This window comes from Anneissia japonica, unplaced genomic scaffold (assembly GCF_011630105.1).
Source record: "Anneissia japonica isolate Jap-2015-1 unplaced genomic scaffold, ASM1163010v1 scaffold287921_len548085_cov176, whole genome shotgun sequence".
NCBI classification, from domain to species: Eukaryota; Metazoa; Echinodermata; class Crinoidea; order Comatulida; family Comatulidae; genus Anneissia; species Anneissia japonica.
In genome coordinates this window covers 488,374-505,899 of record NW_022750794.1, presented here as the reverse complement: position 1 = coordinate 505,899, position 17,526 = coordinate 488,374, and the positions used below count along the sequence as shown (strand labels likewise).

Sequence of the window (17,526 nt, the reverse complement as noted above, 5' to 3'; positions counted from 1 at the left end):
GAAGCCGAAATTTTTGTGGCCGAGTTGATTTGTGGCCGAGTTGACTTGTGGCCGAGTTGACTTGTGGCCAAGTTGACTGTGGCCGAGTTGACTTGTGGCCGAGTTGACCTGCACCCGTCTCTCACCCAGTACAAGTTCTTGATGATAGGCTTAATAAAGTTGATTTAATTTCTCTTAAAAATGTACAGTATTTGATCTGATTTGTATCTCCTTTGTTTGCAAGTGCCTTTTTTGTTTTGATTACCTTGATATCTTCTCTTATATATTTCAATTAATGTGAGGCATCCTATACAATACTATATTTTCTCATTCCTTTGAAGGAAAAAATACTTTTACATACTCCAATTCGATAAATTCGTTAAGAGTTTGTTATATAGCAACGCTTTAAGGTTATTCTTTGGTAAGCCCAAGGCAAGCAGTACAAGATTTTTTTGAGGTATTGTGTCAATAAATCATTGTTAACTGGGCGTCCAGTTTTCAGAAGGTGATTTTATTGTTCCGGAATTAAGAATTCGGCCGAAACTCGGAATTGGGAGATCCTGTTTTCAGAATGGATTTTAATGCAGTAAGAATAGGAATGATTTTGGGACTTTAAAAAACGTCCGGTTTTTCGTTAAATTCGGTTTTCTGGGTGGTCGGTATTGGGAGAGTCGACTGTACAGTGTTTGTTACGTGTGGGATACTTTCTTTTTACGAATTTGTTAAGAAAATCAGTTTATTCTTTTATAAAAAGGATATATACTTCTGAAAACTGCCTGGTTAAAGGTTTTGTTTAATCAGTATTAAATTACTCGACTATGTTTTTAAAGTGGAATACATTTTTGTATTCAGCAGGTTTTTATTGCTTTGTACAGTTTGTAACATATTTTATGCTTTTCTTTTTGTATTTGTTATGGAGGAAATTCCGAAATAAAAGTTGATTGATTTCATTCCGAAAGTCTGGGACACATCACCTGCTGATCTCTAAAATTCTCTCCTTTCTAGTTGCAAATATTTTCTTTGAAATTCGGGAATTGAATGTGTTTATGCATTGCAATTGATAACCATGATGAGACAGAGCTTTCATAATTTATGATGTGAAATATTTTTCATCATATTTTGTTCATTAGAAATTAAGAATGCTGAAATTTAGCACGTGTTAGTAAAAGTAAAGAGTACAGAATTGTAAGAGGGGACGTAATGAAACGCTAAGTGTTACACGAGATAGTGGGCGCCCTATTTACGAACGCCTGCTACGTTTTCTTTTTTTAAAGACGCCCTCAAGTCCATAGTTTCAGTTCTATACTCTTTGGTAAAAGCAACAAAAAATGCAAAATAAATAACATAAACGAATTGATTTATCCAGTTTCTTTTATTTATACAGCTTCTACAACTATATTTTCCAAATTTGTCTACTTTATATCTTAGCAAAAGTGAACATCTGAACATGGCGGCAGTGTATCAAAGTCACACCATACACTATAGGTATAATCAAGTTGATATTAAAGATATAATGTTTTAGCGCTTCAAAACTCATTTTGTACAGTATTGTAATCAATACTTCCTGCTTGGAAAATTATACCTGTTGACAACCCCCCCCCCCACCTACCGCCCTGCCAATACCATCAATTTCCCGAGTTTTATCAATCCTCGTTTCACATGACTGTTGCCTACTTAAGACGAAATCCTGTACCAGGTAGCTTGATAGCAAATCTGAATTACAGTACTTCGAAATAACAGCTAATTTTGGAAACAATAGGTACAGTATAGAGTAATACAAAATTCTTATACAGTACTAGCATCATACCCCAACAGTACACTTTGACCTTACTTGTAAACAGTGGCGGACCCAAGAATTTTAAATAGAGGGCCAGGGTAAAAGGAAAGACTTACAGGTGGAGGGTCTATAAGCGCTACCCTCGGCCCAAAATTTATGATCAGTTATATCACCTCTAGATGGCCAGAATCTGCACACTCAGACTTCAAATTTGAACATAATACAGTATTCTTTTTTTCTCCATTTTTTTATTTGTGGGGGTTGGGGGTGGGGAAAGTGTGGGACAACTTCCCCTACTCCAACCTGAATCCACCACTGTTAAAAACAGCACATGTAAATAATTGAAGCATACTGTTTTGTTATGATTATAATCAGTGTAAATCAATGTGTCCATTACATAATCTGTATGGTTGATTAGTGTTTTTATAATCAATAAAGCATTAGATAATCCAGAATTGTGTAAAAATAAATCATAATTAGGGTCTATATAATTATATACATCTATTTTGTATACACATTAAAATACGACACAGCAAATATTGTTTATAGTACATATTTATATAATTATTAATACTATTTGTTTAGGTAGAGAAATACCTTCAAAACAATTCACAATTCATTTTAAATACATAGGCTCATTAAAATTACAATATACACATTTCTTTCTTATGCTCCATTTTGCATAGTCCAACAGCGGTGGTAGAATCGGTCCAGCAAGTCAAATCCCTTCCGCCAACTCATCCCTAATGTTCTATCGTCCCTTTGTTGTATATTGATTAGTTAATTAAGATTCCAGCAATTTGCAATATATTTCTGTGAAAAGTATAAGTACTACGAGGAACTATAATATATTTTTTAAGCTTTTTTTAAGCTGCGATATACTGTACTATAATTTCATATTTTATCCATGATTTTAACCCTGTAGTTAATAGGCCTCTTCTGTTTTACAAATGACAAAGCATAACCAGGTGATGCTTGAAAAATAACCAAAGGTTTACTAGATATAGGCCTATGCTTATAACAAAAATACCAACCAAACAACCCTGATAATGAGTAATGCAAACAAATGTCATTTTTTGCCTAATAATAAGTCCCAATATGTTTATTAACAAAAAAATAAGTGATACCTAATAATACATACTTAATAATAATAATAATCATTAGGTATAAAAGATAAAGGTAAAAATATTTTACAACACACAACTTTTATAATTCTATCTAAATACTGTAAAACCATAATGAGCACCTTCATACTAATTACAAATTATAAAAAAAAAATTGGTGAAAGTACAGTACAATCATTGGCTCTCAAAGGTCATGTTTTTCACAACCCCATTAAATATTCTTGTCAGTACAGTATACACTAATGTCCAATCATAATGTAAATGCCCAAATTTGGTAAGGTTATACAGTATGTAGTGAGATGTGCAGTAGCTTGGTCTTTAAGGTGCTTCCTATCAATTCCAGGGTCCTGGGTTCAAATCCTGTGGCCGCACAGAATTTTTTTTTCTCACATCTAAAACACATCACCACTCTATAAGTCTTTAAGCTTCATAATGGGACTTTGCTGATAAAACATGTTATTGAATTTATTAAGGGGCCCTGAATATCAGATGACCTTCTAGGATACGGTGGAAGAGTCGCCCTCTATAAATATGAAAAAAAAATGGAAAAAATTTACATAAAATCAAGGTGATTACCTATGCCAAATTATTCAGTTGTATTTTCTCTATTGCAAATACTATACTGTAACCATAAAGTGATAAAACTATACAAAAAAACATTATAATAACATCACCACAAAGTTCATATATACAGTATATATATATATATATATATATATATAGATATATATATATATTCAAACAATACAATACAGTACAAACAAAATTTTACATCTCGTGGTGTCACGGCCAAATTGTAAATTACAATTTTCATTAAAGACTATAAAACGATTAGAATAAAAATGCAGATTTGGAAAAAAAAAACAAAAAAAAAAACCAGGGCCAATATAAAAATTTATTAAAAAACTGGTCAAGTAGTACAAATTGTCACAGACTCAAAGTGGGGCTCATTAAATTAGGTACTACTGTAAGTAACTTTAGGAAATATGGAATTGGGCTGTTTAAAAATCTATCGGAAAATAACTGAAATTTTGTTTTTAGATCTTAAATTTCTGCCATGACAACTGTGTCTCGTTGACGGAAGTGTGCGCAATTTTAGAGAGCCCCTCCCCCTTCCACCCGTGTAGGTGTATTAATGAAAACAAAGTATTTAGTGTGCTCAGTTCGAGTCAATAATATCTTTGCATATGCTTAATAATTATTGGGCGAAATAATTTTTTTTACAACTTAAAAAAATATGTTGTGTAACTTTGTGGTGATGATGACAGGGTTGGCCCTGTCATGTTTGGCAGTAAAATAAAATATAGAGCAAAAATTTACACATACCTACACATATACAGGTAATGCTCAAATAGACAAGGCACGAGAAAGCCTTCCTTACAATGTTGTGTTAATATAAACAATTTTAAGCGAATTACAGGTTAGTTTAAAATTGGAATATACTAAATAATTTGATAAAGGAAGTACTTGAACACCATCAGCAAGACACTAACTTTGCAATCAACAAAAACAACAATGTTTACTTGCATGACAGCGTGGCTCGCTAAAGCCATCACATACCCGTCGGCCGATGAATCCAGCATGAAGCCGACTGTTAATTGTTAGTGGCAGACAAAGAAGACTTAAAACTGCGCTCAATTCTTACAGGAATCGCAACTGGGGCAGTACAGTATGTGTCCGGCTTAACAAATTGCACTTACACGTTCATTCGTTCGTTATGCATTGATGTTGATGGAATGTTAAGTTTACACTGTTATATCATTAGGCAGTGGAGGACAGCGATAAGAAGAAATATAATTCGATATGGTATCAATGAATTTGCATTGTTTGCTTTTTTTGACTTTGCACTTTTTGTGGTGGTGATGTGCTTAGTGGGTTCTTTTTTGACAACTACAGTGGATGATGTTGAGCCGTAGCTATTCTGTGCACTACATGTATATGTACCGAAGTCTGTGTCCTCTGCAATGAGAAGGTCTACTGTGACTTGGTTGGTTTTGATGTTATACCGCCCAACTCGTTGCAGACCATCTGGACCTGAAATGGACACAAATGGATGCGGCTGGCCTGTTACCTCGAAAGCAAGTAACACTGATTCCCCTGGAAGTACTTCAAATTCTGTGAAGGATGATGAAATCTTAGGAGCAGAGCATATCTTTTCTGGGCTTGTGCAAGTCGGATCAAGGCCCACGATTTGCTGATCTTCACTAGAAGATTTAAGAAATTCAATCATATTGCAATCACAAATCAACGGGTTCTCTCTCAAGTCAATATCAACAACAGGGGGTACAATCTGCAGGATAAAACTTGGAAAAACTGTAATACCGTTACCAAATAAGTCAAGTCTTTCAAGGTGTTGAAAGAGACTGTGCGATGAATTGGTCATGAAAACAAGATGCGATATTCTATTCTTGCTCATGTACAACTTCTTCAGTCTTGGTGCAGGCTTGAAAGCCGTCTCGTCAAACATCTCGATAGAATTGCCAGCCAATCCTAGCTCTTCTACCGAATAGAAGCTGCTGAAAATGTTTCTATTCACGTAGTTAATTCTGTTGAAACTTAGATCCAAACTCTTCAATCTTGGTAGTGTATTAAACATGTCTTGGCTAACAGCTTGCAGGCCAGTAAGTCCTGTAGAGTATGACACATACATATCTATGTCCGTGGCCCAAGACTTTGACGATGCACTTATTGAGAACGCATTGACACGTAAAATCTCCAGATTATGAAGTCCATTAAAAGCACCTTGTTCAATGCTTAGCCCAACAAATCCTATTAAAAGAACAGAATAAAATACTAAACACATGGCATACTGTAACCTGTAAGCCTACAAAATTATTCCTCAAGCAATTAATATTATAATTGTATAATTACATTGCATTTTGGTGTTTTTTTTGTAGAGACATAATAAGTAGGAAATAATTTACAAGTAAATAATATTGAGATTTGCTATGTTTTGTTAATGTGATTTCTGACATAACCTCAAAATTTCTGAATGTAGATGTCAAAAAATAACAATAACAATAAAAATGATAAACAATAGGCTTTTGGAATATAGTGTAAAACACAGTAATTTATAGGAAGGCTGCTTAGATTGTACGTGTGTAGATATACTGTAAACACCAGCATTGTAGGATGGTGTCAGCCTGAGTGGAGGAGCGAAAATTTAGAAAGCAGAACTAAACCCTATTCTAGTGAAAACTTAACAGCCATTTTTAGTATCAACCCACTCGTGAAACTTAATTTGCCAAAAACGTTGATAAAACAAGCATTTTGTTTCATGTAAGGCGGCTATACCATTGATACACAGTTAACCATGCTAATTACCGGTAACACTACATTCCCGTGTCTAGTAACAGTAATTAAATGTAAAAATTGTACAGATAGCTTTTCAAACTAGTAACACCTAGGTTAAAACTTATATGCAAAATTACTTTAGACTAATAAACAATAGTTGCTCTCAACATATAAATACAATGTGATAAAAATCTCTCAAGAGTGAGACCATCATTGGTTAGAAGCCACTCAGTGACCTCTTGCCCCAATTATGCAGGAAGTGTTTCAGGAAAATACAAACATAAAGCCTACCTGCGATAGCGAGAAAAGTAATATTGTTGTAAGAGAGAAATGCATCTCTTGGTATATTAAGAAAGAAACTTCGCAAAAATACAATATCCGTCGTGCTAGGTCCGCATGGATTTGTCGTTGGTATGCAACTAATGTTTGAGCATTCACACAGTGGCCCGAAAGTTGTGCACTGGCCACTTTCAGATGATCCGGTACAGGACTGCGCATTGCCTAACAATGTTCCATACAATAACAGGGTAAAACTAATGGCATATATCCAAGCCTCCATCTTGTATCAAGATGATCGCCACCTGTGAAAGATAAATTTATCTTTATCTTTAAAGGAGCTCATATATCTGGGTTTGTTTCCTGTAAGGGATGGTCTTGCTAGAACATTCATGAACATTTAACTGTATCTAATTATAAACAGCTTTGTTGTACTGTACGGTGTGAAATTGTGGCATGGGTTAGTGCAATACCCCTTACCAAGCGGTTACCATTCAAGAACTGAGGTCCGGGGAAGCCTAGGTCAAGGGATAACAACTCCAGTTGCTAACAACAACACAGAGAAGACAGTAAACCATAAACTACAGTAGGGTGACTCAGTTACTATTACTATTTTTTAACATTATTTTTAATTAATTTTTTATTTATTCTTATATTTTATTTATTTATTTTTCTTTACTACCATGTTATATATATTTATATTTAATAAAATTATTTTTTTGAGGGACCCACTGTTGACATCTTTGCTTGGAATGGTTTTCCCTTTTCCACCAATTTGTGACTTCAGTGTTACAACAGGGCACCTATAGTCCTATGGTTGGTTTGGTCTACAAAAAGCGGAGCTGAAGTTACGCATAAAATGGTAAATTTAATCATATTTTAATGCTAAGAGTAATCCATAAATGACAATGACAAAAACCAGTGTGTGCTGTACCATGTACAGTAATAATATGAATTCTGAATAAACCATTTGATAAAACAGAAGCAACATTAAAAACTTCAAGGGGAAGAAAATGTTTGTTTAAAAACACAATTAAACCAGGGAGGTGTAAAAATAACATCTCCCTGATTAAACTGTGTATTTGACCCAGGTATTTAAATCCATAATAATGCATAAGTCTACTGTGTGGCCTTGACACGAGACTCTCTGTCAGGCCTATTAACATGCTAAATCATTTACAAGCTAAATCGCATCAGTATGTGTAGGCCCACAAAGTATTGTTGTGAAAAGTGAATTTAAGCCTCTCCACATCTTTACTGGTACCAGCTTATTTCCGTCTGAGGAAATGGACTACCGTAGAACCAGCCTAGCTGCAAATTCAAAATTAAATACCACCTAGCATCATGAGGCATGAATGGCGATAATATAGCATCTTACCTTTCTAGAACATTAAATCTGTGAACTACAAAAACTATGGATGAGTGTCGGTAGAGTATCAGTTAAAAAATTGTAAAACAACCCTGCTTTTGTTATGACGCCCGTTCGAATGAAAGCCTATCTCTGTTTTGAGTTGATGCTCAACAATCAATCAGCCCATTGCGTCATGCGTCACTAGACACTACCATTGTGTGTTAATGAATTTCGTTAAATTTGGATAATAATAAATAGGAAATTGTTTGCAAACGAATTCACTATACATAAGATATAAAGCATATAACCAGTTAAGCTCGTGTGTCACAATACCAGTACTAATGTTGTTTGGCTTCAGGCGTGGTCATGCTGAAATCATAAAGCTATTGATATGATTTTCCTTTATAAAAAATGGAAGATTCCTAGTAGAAATTAATTTTGACCGATCGTGGAGGTATAAATACCTCCATGGACCGATTGTGTAATTATTTATACCTCCTCGGAAAGTACGGTCATGTGGTTTTCACGTGCCGGATATCAAAGCAAGGAGGCAATTTTATACCTCCTTGATTAAAGCAGGGAGTTACAACTCCCTGATTAAAGTGTGGGAAATCCCATGGTTTTTCCGGATGAGACTGTATGTTCTAAAAAAAACTGAAAGAAAAAACAAAGAAATGAATTACAGGTGAATTATAAAACATAGATTCTTAAATCCTAAGGCCCAGAAAGATGTGAATTCTCATTAATGGAACTGTATAAAGGATAAAACACAGAACGACTCCACGGGAAAAAAATCACCTTACAATAAGGATTATTATTATTTACAGTAGAGTATTTCACACCATTAATCCAATATAAGAATTTATTAATAGTTCATTGACGGTAGTTAAATGAGTCTTCAACATAAAATAGTCAATCAATTTTAAAAACTTTTGATTGACAAGAAAGACTGTAAAGAACAGTACCGTATCGCCTTTCGAATCCATACCCGGATTATCAACTATCAGGTGATCACACTTTTAAACGAGGGAAGAATTTATTAATATTTATTTCACGGTAGTTAAATGACACTTCAACATAAAACCACAATATCAATCAATCAATTTTAAAAACTTATGATTAACAACGTAGAAAGTAGTATCGTCTTTCGAATCCATACCCGAATGATCCACTATCAGGTGATCACACTTTTAAACCAGGGACACTTTTAAACTAAGGAAATATCTTTAACTCTCCGCGTCGGTCAACCTTAAGGGACACCTGTTTTAAGGGGACACCCATATTAAAGCTACGTTCACATCAAGCCCTGTCTCTTATACACATCTAGATGTGTATAAGAGACAGGGGGGGCGGGGATGTTCCCGACGAGGAAGATTTCTCCGACGAGGGGAAGATTTCCTCGACGAGAGCAAAGTGGGCGTAGTCGAGCGGCGCTTAAAATGTTTCGAAAATGGTCCAGAATACGAAGCCCCTGAATATTTTGACAATTTAGGGGTTTCAAAGGCTTATATTTAATCGATTTTAGAATTCACTAATATCTGCAAAATACATATAGGCCTAATTTTGTTTTCTCCCCGACGAATTGTGGTTTTTCTCCCGGGGGGGGGGGCAGAGACAGTTTCTGTTCTGAGTGTGTCAAATGATCAAATCAACACCTGTGGAGGACACAATTTTGGATATTGTAAAACTATAATTGCAATAGGCCTAACTTAAAATATTAATATTTTTCTTGATCCTTAAAATGGGCATCAGTACAAATCCCACAAGGCCTTGTTTATATTGACCATTGGGTTTAATTTTTCTTTTTCTTTTCTATGTGCACTTTCGTATTGAGAATTAGGGCCTATTTAGTTATGTTGATGCTGCTAAATATCATTATTTTGATACTACATTGCCGTTTTGGCCTTCAGCGACGTCTTCACTCCAGCAAGAACAATCACTGTACTGTAAATCTAAGTACAAGTGCTAGGTTGTGAGGGACCCTGGTTCAAGTGTACAGTCAGGGGACCTTGACGCATGCGTGAATGATTGACCATGTCAGTTAACATTTGTATAGGCATAACGGCATCTTTGAAGAGCCAGCTGTTGGCGGACTGACCAATCCATACCTTCCACAAAAGATCCAAAGCAAACCATATAGTCGATATGAGTGCTTAATTTCACCAGGTCATATAAAATAAAGTACAGAAACAAGAAAGGTAAAAGCTATCCTTCCTTTTATTCAAACGTGCTGAAAAGATTCATAACATAGGTATCAAATTTTCAAAAGGACAAATATGAGCGCCAGGATTTGCCCGACGTGGGGTGGGGGGGGGAGCCGGTTCCCCAGACGAGGTGTCAGATTTCCCCGCCGACAAAAGCAAAGTGGGCGTTGTCGAGCTTCGATTAAAAGGTTCCGAAAATTTCGACAGGCAGGATGTAATAAAGTGAACAGGAATCACAAGCGCCACAAAATTAACTGTAATGTCAAAAGATGGACCTATAATAGGTCCATGATCAAAACAATTAACAAAAGCAATTTCCATAAGTGCTCCTCCCCCTCAATTACCACTCTGTTTTCATAAGCGCCCCTCAAAAAGTGGAAAAAAAAATAATTTATGCGCGCGCGCGGCGGGCACCCGTTTCGTGCGAGTACGGTATCTCCCAAGGGAAGTATCCTAGCAAGATAAACTCTGAACTTTCCTCATGCTTACTCAACCGTGACTGCAATGTGGCGCGGCGCATCACTCAGTAAAGTTCCATTAACAGAATATATTTGAAGTCTTATTCATGATTGAATGATACAGTTTTGTTTCCATTTTGATGAAAGGTACGCGTATAATACTGGTACTACACAAGGAAGTCCAGTATACTATCTAATACTTAGAAATAAGCTATAAATGCTAGGCCTACACTAGGCTAGGTCTAGCTACGGCCTAGACCTAGGCATAGGGAGGACCTAGCCTATGCCTAAGGTAAGGGCTAGGGAGTAGTACTAGGCCTAGCTTTTAAGTAGGCCTAGGGCCTAGTTAGGCGCTACTGAGGCCTAGGCTAGGGTCTCGGCCTCTAAGCTGCTACTACAAGGCCTAGCTAACTAGGCTAAGCTAGTTAGGCTGGGCCTACATACCTGCTGAGGCCGGACTAGGCCGCCTACATACTCATACTATGCCCTGTGGGAGAGCAGTGTTCAACACTACTGTACACAGGCCACCCAGGTTAAGGAAGAAATAAATAGATACTAAAATTCTAGACTTGGCTCGGTAGGCCTGTGTGGCTGTAGTGCAGGAGTGGGCATAATAAAAGTTGGTCAGAGGGCCAAATTGAATTTTTGATTTAAACACCAAGGGTCGCACCCAAACTTTGATGTTTCCAGTGTATAATAACTCCTTAAAACTTCATGCACTGCTTTTTTAGTATTTACCACTTTATTCTCAGTTTTGATATTACGTTTTACAGATGATCGGTTTTGGGCCATAAAAAAACAAGGTTTTTCTTTCCAAAGATGTTTGGTCGGATGCCAGTCAATTTGAGCGAATGTCAGTTCGAGCGGATGCCTGTTTGAGTGGATGCATTTAGTGCGAACTATAACAAGGGCAAATTTATCGTCGCTGTATTCTTGTATTTGTTTGTTTTAAATGCAAAAAATGCTCTGATTACCGAGGTCCTGAAAGGTTTTTAGTACTTTTTGATAATTACTCCATGTTTGAATTACAGTCTTCGCAACTCCGACTACCAAGATGGCCGCTAACAAGTTAAAATTATAATAGAATTGCGCACTTTTCAGCTTAAAAAAGAACGGAAAGTGTATGTTTTAATAGAGTACACGAGAAGCACACACACAAGACGAGTGACCATTATTTTTTTCACTGTAAACAAAGTTGGGTGGCTAGCCACTTTATTCACCACCCCCCCCCCTCCCCACTTCCTCAGATCCACCACTGGTTGGGGTTCTCTAAAAAAAGCAAATTATATTTGTAATTGAGTTATGCTACTCACTTATCTATTCTGGAACTGTTGTGTGCCCCCTTCCCCTTTGAAAATGTCAAATTTTTAGCTCAAATTATATTTGTAATTGAGTTATGCTACTCACTTATCTATTCTGGAACTGTTGTGTGCCTCCTTCCCCTTTGAAAATGTCAAATTTTTAGCTCAAAAATAGGAAATTTTGAAGTAATTCGTATATAACTCGCACAGGTTGTTGTTCGCACAAGTGGGTCTTCTTCCGCTCAAATTAGCATCCGCTCGAAAAAAATTCCGCTCGAATTCGCTCGAATTGGCCTTCGCTCTAAGTGGCATCCGCTCGAATTGACTGGTTCCCGTTTGGTCGGCCACACTCATTTTCGCAAGCCACAAAAAAAGCACTGTCAGGCCAACTGAAGCTACAGTAGTCCAAGGCCTAGAAGTCATTTTGAAAATAAGTAAATTTCAAAAATAATACAGTAAATAAAAGTTGATTGTTAATCACCCAATCAAATCACCCAGTGGGTTTCACCTGACCGACTCTGATTTTGATGAAAATTGGTATGCATGTTGGGTTTGGCATCAAATGGCCAAATCTTAATTTTCAGCAAAATCCGGCCATTATTTTGAGTTACAACACGCCCAAAAAATTATCAATATTGGCCAAAACTGGTATGGCCGCCAAAAGTTAAGCCTCAATATCTCAGCAGTGAGTTTGCTAATATTCATTGGTATTTCTGAAAAGACAATTAACTAAGGAATCTAAATCTGCCATTATTATTATTAATTGACCATATCTAATGTTAATGACCTTGAATTTGACCTTGTGGATCATGCCGATGTGAAATCATAATCTGTGTAAATTGTGGCCCTGGGTGTTGGTTACAACATATAAAAAAAATGTGGAGATGTAATAAATTTTATAAGCAAGTAATGTTTGATCAAAGTTTGCTGTCTGGGGCAAAACCCCTCAAAATTACTGTTTTTTTGACAAAGTATTAAAAAAAATCGTACTGTACTAAAAAAAAACAACCTTCAATGTTAAACTTTTAGACAGTTTATATTTGAAGCTAGTAAAATCAGGTCAAAAATCCACACATTTTGCTAGGTGAAAAAGTGTGTGTTGCATGTCTCTTGAAACTTCAAAAGCAAAGCATTGACCTGGTCCCGCGCAGCAGTGGAGGATTCGACAGATGAACGTACAAGTTCGCCAGAATAACAGTGCTCTTGTGTTAACCTAAATGAAACATTTTAACCTTATGAAACATTATCAAGCTTAAATGAAACACCAATCAAACTTCAATCACTGCCTTCTAGTAGCAAAAGAATAAAGGAAAGCAAAAACTTCCATCTGCAACGCAAACTTTATGACAAGGTTTGGAAGTATACGTATGAAGTTTCCCTTGACAGCTCTGAATGTGACAGTGAATTCAGTTCTTCAGATAGGTATGATCTACACTTTTATCGAAAAATGCAGAATGAATTGAAAGAAAAATATAAAACATTGTAATCGTACCAGGAGCGTGTGCAGATACTGACTCACCGCCATTTACAGTTTTAAAGAACCATGCAGGAGTTTGGTGCAACAAACTATCTAGTTAAAAAAAGTTTGTGTGGTAAAAAATAAGAAGGGTATTTTGCGACTTGGGGAACAAGGGTAAATCATTGTCTGAAGAACTTAAAAATGAAATTACAGAATTGACATGTCGACAAGGACGCGAAGCCCCGCCCACAAAGTCATGAGAACCTCAGACAAGGGCGGCTAGACTTACCGAGTTGGCGAAGATTTACTTTGCTATCAACCTTCTTTAAGAAAGAGAATTCAGGGTGGGCAGTATGCAAATGAATCATATATTCATAGTGTTAATCTATTTCATGGAACATGGCGGGGAAATTGTTGTAAATGCCTCTGTATTTCGCTCCCAAAGGAAGAGGGTAAAGCCGGATTCAGTCAACATCGTCGGTAAAGGCCAAGTCACTGATGTGCACTGCTCGTGTAAATCTGGGTATCTATAACCAAGCATAGACATCATAGGCCTAGGCTTATGTATGTTTCACGTTTAAACCAGCTGTCTAAGGAAATTAAAATGTCCGAGAAAAAGTTTTGGATCATGTTACTAAATGATGCTTGCTGATTAGTCGGTTTATCTGTCAATCAAATCTCGTCGAGATGTTAATTCTATGAAAGTGATGAATACTGCCACATATGCCCCAGATTGAAAGACACTGAGGGTTAATGAAAGGGATAGTAACAAAATGAAACACCAGAAGCGTTTTGTGCTAAACCTTGAAGAACTTCACAGTATGCTGCCTGGAAAGAAAATTTCCCTGAAGAAAAAGTGGGATTCTAGATAAATTTGCCGTTTTTTGCAATTTTTTTACATCGAAACAGTGAGGACAATCAAAGGAACACTTTCACCGATTCATTCCAATTTAAAAATCTAAGTTGCATGCATTTAGATTGAGTGCTCAAGCTGACCCACCTGATTTGGTTTCGGTCACCAATGCTGAAGAGGACATGGCAGAAGAGGATGATGTAACAGGGCCGTCGGAACTGCAACGGCCGCACCGGCTTTGGTCGGACCACTTTCTCTAAATTTGATTACTGTACTTTTAAAAATAAATATATTCATATGAATTCATTAATAATGTTTATATTGTTCTTCAGTATTATATAAATTTAAATAAAAATCCACCATATGCTTGTTTTTATATTGCCATATACAGGTATGTATATTTCAACTTTTTATGTTAGTAATTAAGATTGATATTGAAAATGTTTAAGAGGTATGAATATAAAATAACAAACTAACAAAATAACAATTGGCCAAACTGTCATCACTCAAAGGTAGGCCTATAAGACTCAAGCCGGCCCTGATTACTTGCAATTAAAATTTAACACTAAAGGGATTTTTTCTAAGTTTGTATGTGGTATTTCCTGGCAAAGGACTAATTTTTCCAACCAGCTGTAGTGGGTATTTAGTTCACTTACACTAACTTTAAATCCTGTATCTGCCCCGTATGGGTTGGAATGGGCCTTCAAAAGATGCCATATCTTCAAATTGTATTCACATCAGACCCACCATGTTGGGACTGAGGTAGGTATGAATTCAGTATCCCAACTAACTTTAAATGTTGTGTCTGCCCCTTGGGGCGGGGGTTGCAAGCCGCAGATTCAGAGCTCACACTATCTATTGCACAGATGCTGTCTTATGGAACGGATCCCCCTAACTATCAAAAGATCAGACAAATTTTGTTGTTGATGATGATGATAATGAAGATGGAACGGTACTAGTCGGGCCAGTGGAACAGTTTTCAAACAGGTGGGGATGAGAAACTAGTAAGATGAATGGGAATATGAATCAGGGGTTCTAATTAAAGAGGTGGGTCCCGGCAGTACTATTGTAGTAATTTGAGTGTGGTTCCTATATGTGAGGTCTCACCACTAAATGAGACGCATCATTGGTGAAATCATATTGAGATATTCACCAAAATAGGTCAAAGGCAACATTTTTACAAAATTTTGATTTTAATGTTTTTGAATAACTTGATACTTATATTTTATGATTGTGTACTTTTAAGTGAATTTTCTTACTAAAACAGTGTTCTCTTCGCATATTCTGTAATTCTAGTCCTATTATTTGTACAGGTTAGTTATCTTTGAGGCCGTTTTTCTCAAAACCTGGTTCTCATACACCAAACTTTAAATGCTAACATATCTGGATCTATTTATCCTAGGTAAGCCATTCAAAGACCAAATTAAAGCTTATAATGTGGTCTACCAAAATGTAATATTAACTCATTTTTTGATTTTCTAACGATGAGACTCATTTTGTAGTGAGACCTCACATATGTAATCATTATTCGTATCTCAAGAGCAATGTGGACACAGGTAAAAATCTTATTCCTGTAGTTCTGAATTACTAGAAGACTAATTTGAATGATTTGTGCAAGTCCCTTTGAATTTCCGAGCTGACTGAATCATTACATATGCAGGTAGCTGTCGGATAGTTTTTAGCCAGGCGAACATTTGTTGAACAAATAGTACTGTATACATGGAAGTATGCACTTCAAAAATGTGCGTGTTGATATTTCAATTGCTTTTAGGAATTAGTGTTTGAAAAGTATTTTTGTAGTGCATTATACCATGGCATGAAGCATATGTAAATACCTGACTGAAGAAAATGATAATTAATCAATTCAAAAGGTAGGACATTGTTCTAGAATAAATAAACAAATCACGATTGCGGTGAAGTGAAGCATGTATTGATGGTGGGAAATGTAAATTGTCTCCAACAATGCATAAAAAGGGAACAACATTAAACAAAAGGATAAGCCTATATTCATAATTAAAAAAAAAGCATTTTATGGAGTATTGGACCCTGTGACCATGAATGGTATAGTACTTTGCCCTAATGAGAGAAACAAGTATTCACACAACGTGCTTTGTAGGAAGGTATTATGTCGTCGAAATGGAGGCGAAACCAAGATTCACATAGGAGGGGTGGTGCGTGGGGCGTGCAAAAGTGAGCGAACCTAGGATCGGGGATTGCTAAAACCAAAGACGGTGTCAAGGGGAAGTGCCTGTTGAATCAAATTTTAGTAGGCCACTAAAAAAGATTTTGTGGTATTTTCTTCAGATAGGCAAATTTTGATTAAATATTACTTGCTTTTAAGAAATATTACATTTCCAGTTCTTTTATATGTTGTAGCCAACACCCGGGGCCACAATTTACATGAATTATAATTTCACGGCGACGTGATCCACAAGGTCAAATTCAAGGTCAATAAGAAGGTCAGAAGGTCATTGACATTATTCATGTTCAATTATACATAATAGATGGCAGGTTAAGATTCCTTTATAATTCTCTTTTCAGAAATACCAATTTTGTGAATATTGATCAACCCACTGCTGAGATATTGAGGTTTAAGTGTAGGCGGCCACACCCGTTTTGGTCAATATGGCCAAATTTGGGCGTGTCGTAACTCTCAAAATAATGACCCGATTTTTCTAAAAATTGAGATTTGGCCATTTGATACCAAACCCAACATGTGTACCAATTTTCATCGAAATCAGAGTCGGTGTGGTTATAAATTATTTTTTTCTTGGGTGAGTTGACATAAAATAACCATATAGGCACCACATTAGACTAGGAAAAAAATCAAAAAAGAGGCCTAGAAATCAAGTTAGGGGGAGTGGAATGTTAGAAGTAGTCAATATAGCCAGATATCCTAATTAATCCGTCCTGGTCACCGTAAGCCCTGTTGACACTTGATTTTTCACCTGGTATACAAATGGCGGCCAAATTTATCAAAAATGTGCATATACTGTAATTGGAACTAAATAAGCTACAGATATGATGTTGGTGTCTAAAATCATAATTTCATGGGGATCTCTAGGTCTCCGATTCAAATAAAATCAAATCATTCTTTATTCATCACTCAAAATGGGTTGAATTTTATAAAAGTAAAGGGTTCAAGCCGAAAAATCTAAACAATCAACATTTAAAACTTTTTCAACAAATAGACCCACATCACAATAACAGCAAAATGAAACAGTTTAAAGGGCAAAAAGGCAACCAATATTAAATTAGTATTATTATTAATTATTATTATTATTATTATTATTATTATTATTATTATTATTATTATTATTATTATTATTATTATTATTATTGTAGTGAGATTATTCTATCGTTCCTGTTATAGCTACTCATTTTTAAGGTTTAATTTCAGCACTAGAGATATTCAGAGTACCCAGAGAGCCCAACATTTTTCGGGGCCTT

At 36.0% G+C, this 17,526-nt stretch overlaps 2 protein-coding genes across 2 annotated transcripts in view; one reads left to right on the top strand and one right to left on the bottom strand.

The window, feature by feature from the left end:
* Positions 1 to 1,332: 1,332 nt before the first annotated feature.
* Positions 1,333 to 7,980, bottom strand: LOC117121537 (SLIT and NTRK-like protein 3). Its single transcript, XM_033266768.1, has 3 exons — positions 7,829 to 7,980; positions 6,466 to 6,755; positions 1,333 to 5,649 (listed from the first exon to the last, which is right to left on the bottom strand). The coding sequence occupies exons 2-3, from the start codon at positions 6,731 to 6,733 to the stop codon at positions 4,634 to 4,636; spliced, it is 1,284 nt and encodes a 427-aa protein (XP_033122659.1). The 5' UTR covers positions 6,734 to 6,755; positions 7,829 to 7,980; the 3' UTR covers positions 1,333 to 4,633.
* Positions 7,981 to 10,488: 2,508 nt separating this feature from the next.
* LOC117121529 (threonine synthase-like 1) overlaps positions 10,489 to 17,526 on the top strand; it is a 17,868-nt gene continuing 10,830 nt past the window's right edge. Inside the window, exon 1 of the mRNA XM_033266755.1 lies at positions 10,489 to 10,610. The gene's annotated coding sequence lies outside the window, so the exon portion shown is untranslated. The remainder of the gene's footprint in view (positions 10,611 to 17,526) is intronic.